This window comes from Hippopotamus amphibius, chromosome 7 (genome assembly GCF_030028045.1).
Source record: "Hippopotamus amphibius kiboko isolate mHipAmp2 chromosome 7, mHipAmp2.hap2, whole genome shotgun sequence".
Classification (NCBI taxonomy): domain Eukaryota; kingdom Metazoa; phylum Chordata; class Mammalia; order Artiodactyla; family Hippopotamidae; genus Hippopotamus; species Hippopotamus amphibius.
Window position 1 is genome coordinate 45565040 of NC_080192.1, and position 7248 is coordinate 45572287.

The 7248-nt window shown below is 45.0% G+C and overlaps 1 protein-coding gene across 1 annotated transcript in view; it reads right to left on the reverse strand.

Annotated features, from left to right (window-relative positions):
* Nucleotides 1-5917, reverse strand: part of LGR5 (leucine rich repeat containing G protein-coupled receptor 5) — a 118884-nt gene extending 112967 nt beyond the window's left edge. Inside the window, exon 1 of the mRNA XM_057741853.1 lies at nucleotides 5426-5917. Within this exon, the coding sequence (XP_057597836.1) occupies nucleotides 5426-5637 (212 nt within the window). The 5' untranslated portion in view covers nucleotides 5638-5917. The remainder of the gene's footprint in view (nucleotides 1-5425) is intronic.
* Nucleotides 5918-7248: the final 1331 nt, after the last annotated feature.

Genomic DNA, 7248 nt, shown 5'->3' on the forward strand with positions numbered 1-7248 from the left:
CACCTTGTTAACCGTCTTTTAGCATTAGTACTAGATAATGTTATTCCATCTTTTGAAATCAAATGATCAACTTTCTTCCACCTACCACTTTCAAATAAGGCATTTCCATTGGGCTCAATCAGTGTAAAAAAAATTAACTTGAAGAGGTCGGAGAAAATGCCGGAGATTTCAAGAATGAGCCTGCTTTCTACCATGTCACCTATGAAGAACCAAATTAATTTTGAATTATGAAAATTTTTATGAAAAATTCCACCACACAGTATATGTCATGTCTCCTTTTTTCATGGCTAAAGGGTTCCATAGGTGAAACTGAGCGTGTAGTTGGCATCTATAATGACTGAATGAAACTGAATTGAAGCTGACAGATCTGGGAATAAAAGAGTTGTGGTAGGTTGGAACTCATGGATAGTTTAACAAATGAAATTCTAAGATACATCAAAAATAGCAACAGGACTGAATTATCAGCTTGATAAGTAACCATCAGTGGTGGCTCTGATGGCAGCCTGATCCATCTTCCTGCTACAAAATAAGACTCTATAAAGGAAAACGCTGCAGCAGGAGTGAGGAGGTTGAATCTCATAGGAAGGAATTTGCCTTCCCATGAAGAATTCAATTTACCAGAAATATCCACTTGTGGGGTGTTTACAAGGAAATGTGCCATTTAGCATTATTCTAAATTTATATAAATAACTGAACAAAACCAAAAGAATTACTTCACGAAATTGCTCAATGCAGCGCTCACTACTGTTTTTCATTTCTATCTTATCATATGGTTTGGTTTAATTGGAAACATACTTAAATTTATAGCTAAATGACTTAAATGTATAAATTCAGTAGAAGAAATATAAAAAATGCTTTGTTAAGGTAAGTAGATATTAGGTATCTGTTGTAAAACTATAAATATTCTGCAATGTCTTTATTTTATGATAGTTAATTGTTTACTTGGATATTATGTCTATGCTTTTGACAGTTACGTGTTTTGAAAATCAAAAATAATCAGTTAAAAACTTGACTGAGAAATTATAGAGTAGTTTTATATTTCTGAACTTTTAAAAGCACATCCAAGTGGGAATGGTTTCATTATTAAAATATAATTTTATTTAACTACAAAGGTAATTTTTTGATTTGAACCTTCTAACTCATTTGTGGTTGCCACCTTTTGTCGCTGACCAGAACTCCACCTTTACGTATGAGGAAAACGCGTGAAGAGAAAAAGGATTGAAGATCTGATTGAAGATCATGCTTATTACATGTAAAAATTCATTCGTGTCACAAAAACTCTGCCATGCACATGTTGAATATATTCAGTGAAATACTTATTCTAAACCTACATCACAAAATTGTTTGAATCACAACCACTACTTAAAAAAATCACTAACTCAGTCAATTAGTTTAAATAATTGCCCCCATAACAAAAACACCACTAATAAAACCGGGGCATCCTGAAGAAAAAGAAAGAGCTTCATTAAAACGCAGAAGAGTCACTGATATTATTATATCTTAAACGAATTTTGCAAGTAGGTTGTAGAGCAAACTATAAATTTTGCAACTGACCTAAATTTTAAGACTGCTGTAACAAGCCTTTTGTAAACATCTCTAAAGTACAAAATTTTCCTTCATTTAAAAGTTTTCTTTGCTTGAAGGGAAGTAGAAATATATTAAACAATTTTCAAGGAATGTTCTAAAAAGGTTCTTTAATTTTGAAATCATATCTTAAATGCTTAGAACACGTGTATGACACCAGGGCATCCTTAATTAGTTATAATTGAGGTTTTTGATTGGTTTTTATTAAAACTAGTTTTACCAATTATGTGTAAAAATTAAATTTTGTTACAAAGTTACATATGGAAAAGTAACCAAAGTGCATAAAATTAAAAAAAAATTCTTTCTCCTGCTTCCTTTGGTTTATGTGACATAAATTTGCCTGTGGATGAAATGTTCATGTCTTTAAGCAATAGCAGGGAAAAACTCAGTTTTCGTTTAAAAATAAAATGGCTGTTCTAGATCAATAAAGAAAAGTATATGTACTATATTAGGATGTTCATTAGGATTTAGTTTTCTATTTGGATGCCACACTAACTGGATGAAAGATACATCAAAGTAGTATAGGGGGCTTACTTTTAAGACCCTATCAGCAAAAATGTCCACATCTGATGCATTAAAATAACCTATAACAAGATTAGATGATAGAACTACTTTATTTCTGACAGATCACTACGGGTAGGTTGAAATGCATTAAACGTTGGAAATAATTATTGTCTGCTTTTATGTCTTAACCTTGGTGTGTTCTTTATTTTCTGCTGAGTGAGCTTTATTAGCCCCTGTTGTAAAATCAGAGCCCATAAGCACTAGAAGAGAGAAACACAGAGAGAGAGAGAGAGAGAGAAGATTAAGATTGAAAATTTCCAGTGTTTCTACCATGCGTATTCAGTGGTCCAATTACAGATCATTGGAGAATGCAGTTCAGTAAGAAAAGAGAGTTAATGTTTGGACTGGCTTAAGATTTAGCTTTTCTGAGGAAGAAAGATTATAAAACTGTACATAAATAGCTCTAGCCTTCTATGAAGAGATTTAGGAAACTTTCTTTACCTACGAGTTGGACTAGCCAGTTTTCAGATTGTGGCAAATCTATTTGCCAAATGTGTACAGCTGGAACTTGCCATCATCAATTTGTTTGAAGAAAATGAAATGCTTGTTCTTTTCTGGGGAGGGGAGGAAGATTAAGAGATAACATTCTGACTCAAAGAAATGGTGGTAACTTCTACAAACAGTAAAAGATAGTAGTTTGGCCTTTCACCCACATCAGTCTTTGCACACTGCAACTTTCTCATCAAAGCTTAATTACCACTGGGCCCCAGTGGAGCAGGGCTGTAACTTCGCGTTCGCGTTCAAGAGCAAAAAGAATTTCTCTCTTAAAATAATATAACCAGTAAAACACATGCTTATTTATTCAAATGTGAGTAAAGATTTCTCTTTCAGGCTGCAAGTGTACAAGTGAAGGACAAATGGTCACTTAATTCTAGGTGTAACCAAAAGAGGGCACCATCTACCCTTAATGTCAGCACGGAGTTCCTGAGGTTGTCAAAACAAACCCCCCAAAACCTCAAACTCCTCAACCTACCAAGGCAGGGCATCCGATGGCCTCTGGCATTTTGTATTCTACAAGCAGACCAAATTCGGAAATTGCACATTATAAAGAATATCAGTTTGGTTATTGACTTCAGGGCTGACTTCTACATGTAGCACTCATATTCCTTGAAATGTTAACCATTAGGTGGAAGTATTTGACATTCACTGTGACACTTTTCACAGACACTCTTGAGTTTAATATTTTATAGGACACTGAGAAAATTTCCCCTTAGGCCGGGATACAAGCTGTCATCAAATAGCACAAGAAAAAGCTGACAATTAACTTCCTAATGGTATCTTAACTCCAAGGGGTTATCTATAATGATAGATAGGGAACAGTGGCAGTCAGATCTCCCCAGCACATGGAGGATGCAGTTAAATGCATTTGAGTTATGTGGGAAATGATTTGAAGCAGTATTTTATGCCAACTTTTAGTAACAGAAGCCTAACAAATGAGTGAGAGAAAAAAAAGTCCTGACATTTATTTTCTGTATCCTTAAACAAGTTTTCTGGCAAGTGTATGATTTAAATAGGTAAATGTTTGGGGGGATGCAACCTCCCTTGTATATGGCCAGTTTCCTCAGGGTGATATGGAAGAATAGTTCCAGGTTCTTAAGTGCAATTGCCAACCGCTCTCAGAAATTCAGGATACAGGAGAACACGTGTTTCTTGAAACAGAGTTTAGCAGTTAAACCCAACGACTGGGGATGAGTAATACAGATAGTTTTGCGGTACAGATAGCTGTTTAGGAGAAAGAAATGTGAATTCTTAGAGAATGATCACTTAGGGGAGCAGACTTCCATCACCATAAAAATATCGCTACACCATGCCATAAGTGCCACTGAAGGGAAACCTGGTGGGGAAATAGATTAATTTTATAATCTTTTCAGATAAGGAAAGCAGCCAAAATAGTTTTATGGTAGATGAGGAAGGGACTGCCATCTACCAATACTAAATTCTAGCAGGATAATCCCTCCCTTTCAATGCAAAATCAAAGCAAGTAAAAACGATTTTTTTTTTTCCGCCTCACTCTGTCTCTAGAAAAAGAATCACTATTTGGTGTAAAGCGTTGTGCAAGCCTCTTCATGTTTCTTCCCTCCAGAATCAACTAAACAGAGGAAAGACCGAGTTCACAAACATCCCAACTCGCTCCTGCCAAGGTACATCAGAGAAGCCGAAACTGAGATTGCCAGGGTTTGGGGTGGGCTCACCGCAGTGCCTCGAGTTAAATCCTAAACGTGCAACCTTGTGGTCACGAGTGCCCCTTTCCCCGAGTCGTCCCGACCCCTGGTCTCTCTGCCCAAAGGAAGCAAGCCCCAGATTCTCCAGAGGGAGATGGAGAGTTGTCGCCTTGGTTCCCAATAATTGGGTTCCACCTGGGTCACCTCATCCACCTGTCAGCCTCCGGGCCTGGATTTTCCAGAGACAAAATTATGAAAGGAGCCGCTGCCTCGTCTCCGCAGTTCGGGCTTTGGAGTCTGTGGCGGGGGGAGACGGGGTGGGAGGATCTCCGAGGGATGACAGAGGGCTTCAGGTCTCCATTTGGGTGTCGGCGCCGCTATTTACCCGCCCCGCCGCCTTCAGCCCACTTCCCTTTCCTCCCCGGGAGGCGGAGATGGTTAAAGATTACACCGTGGCCGCGGGCACTTCAAAGGGCGGCTCGGGCAGCCAAAGGTAAAGATAACGTTCTGGAAGCTCCAATCGGGGTTTGTGGTTGCCACATTTTAATCACTTCATTAAAAAGGGGGGGGGGGGGAGAGAAAGAAAAGAAAAGAAAAAGGTTACATCACGCGACCGTGAAAGGGATGCAGAGTAAGTTCCTCTGGAGCTTGACGAGCTGGAGTTCTCCTTTGGGGAAAGTTTTTACCGCCCATCTCTCCGTGGAACGCGACAGGACAAGGAGGAGAGGTTGCGGCAGGGGCCAACTGGGCAGCCTGCCCTTGGGTTCCAGGCTCAGGGGCACAAATGTCCACACTGCAGGCAAATGCCTACACTCGGAGGAATTCGCGCGGCGACCTGCCTAGAGCTGGACCGCACAGCTGCAGCGCACCCGCGCTTTCCTGGGTTGCCCTTGAAGACGTTTCTCTGCGGGCCCAGAAAGTGCGGGCGTGCTACCCCGAGACACGTGCATTTCCCAGGGGCCCAGACACGCTGCGCCAAGACGCCCTTTGCAGACTCGCCCGCCCCCTCCAGAGCAGGCGGGAGGCGAGAAGCCCCCAGCCTGGTCTAGGGCCCGCCTCCCTTCATCCCTTCCTCCCTCTGCCCGCTGCCCGGAGCGGCGTGGGGGCGCACTTACAGGTAGGAGGTGAAGACACTGAGGTTGGAGGGCAGCTCCGAGAGCCCCAGGTCGGAGCAGTCCACCCTGAGCAGCATCCTGCCATCCGGCTCGCACTGACAGTGCGCGGGGCACCCCCGCGGCAGCGCGCCCGGCCTCGGCGAGCCGCCCCCGGCCGCCAGCTGGAGCAGGACCGGCAAGGCCAGGAGCACGCCGACCCAGGAGGTGTCCATGGTGCCCGGGCAGGGGGCCGCGAGCGGGGCGCGGCGGGCGGGCGGCGTCGGGCTCGCGGCGGAAGGTGGCACGCCGGGCGCGGCTCCGCGGGCTCCTGCAGCGCGGGCCGCCGCGCTCCCAGCCCCCGGCGGGGGCGCCGAGGAGAAGCGCCGCGGGGGCCGGCCGTGCCCCTGCCGCCACGCGGGCCTCGGGAGCGGCCCTGGCTGCAGCCGCCGTGGGGGCCGTGAGCGCTGCTGCGGCAGGCGGCCTGCGCGGTGTGGAGCAGCATCTCCGCTCGCACGCTCGTTTTTTAAAGCGCTCCAGCCCGAATCGCGCGCCCAGTGACGTCAGCGCAGCCCGGCTTCCCAGGCACCCCCCGCCCGGCCCCGCTTTCCCTCCTCCGACCCCCTCCCTCCTTTCCCGACTGCTCGGCCGGGAGGCGGCTGGCGGCGCGAGGTGCCGGCCAGTGCTCAGCGCCCGGGCTTTGCCTCGGGGACGCGGATGCCGGCGCTCAGCGCCGCAGAAGGGGCAGGGGACCCCCCACCCCCGCTCCCTCCCGCTTCCGGGCGACCCCCAGCTCAGAGAGCCGAAACGGACCAGCTTCAGACGGACACAGACAGACGCGCAGCGGCCGGAGGATGCGGCACGCTTCCTCTGAGCCCACTTCAGATAATGGAGGGAATACATGGAATGCTTTAAAAAACAAACAAACAAAAAAACAACTAAAATCCAATCCAGAAAACCAGTTACACTAACAGGGTAAGGAGGCAGGCGTCCCCAGGCGAAGGATGGGTGGCCTTTTTGATCCTTACCTCAAGCCGCCCTGTCTGGCTCGCTTTTGCCTTAAAATCGAAACGCTGGGCTAATCGCTAAATAAATACAGCTCGTGAGCAAGGACTCCAGTTTTGTCTGACCCATGGGGTAAGAAGTCAAAGTGACTGTTTTTTCTCTTTCTTTCTTTCTTTTTCTTTCTTTCTTTCTTTCGTGATTTAGGATCCTCTGAAGTCACCTTTAGTAAAGCAGTGCGGGACAGACAGATAAATGGGTGTTTGCTTTTGTTCAGCGGCTTTCATCCGAAGTGTCCCAGGGTTTTCTAAGTAAGTGCAGTCCCACCCAGGTGTGAGAACCATTGCCAGTGCAAAATGCATGTTCTCACATTCTCCAAAAGTGTCCTACAGTGAACCTGCAGGAGAAAGGAGGAAAAGGACTCAGGGCTTTCTTGGAGAGAAGGCCTCAGTGAGGAGCAAGTCGACGTCTGCAGATCTGAGTGAGTGGCTGAAAGAAGTTAAGGCCCAAGCCTGCCACTTCAACTCACAAAAATGCACAGTTTTCACTCTGGGCACAATGCCTCCTTGCTTAAGGCCTCTCTTAATCTTCTTCTACTTAGCCCATCCTGCTGAGTTTCCCATATAAATTTCTGAATTTTACAGTTGGGAAGATTTTTTTTCTTTGTGTGTCTTTACTTTCCTTCATTTAAGAAGTGATCCTCAAACCTGGCTGACCACCCGTGGAACTATAAAAAATACAGAGATTCCTGAACCTAAATCAATATTCTGAACATGCTCTTTTCTAGGGTGAATCCCACCATTAGCAAGTTCGTGATTCTGTGGGTTAGATGGAAGAAGAGAGTG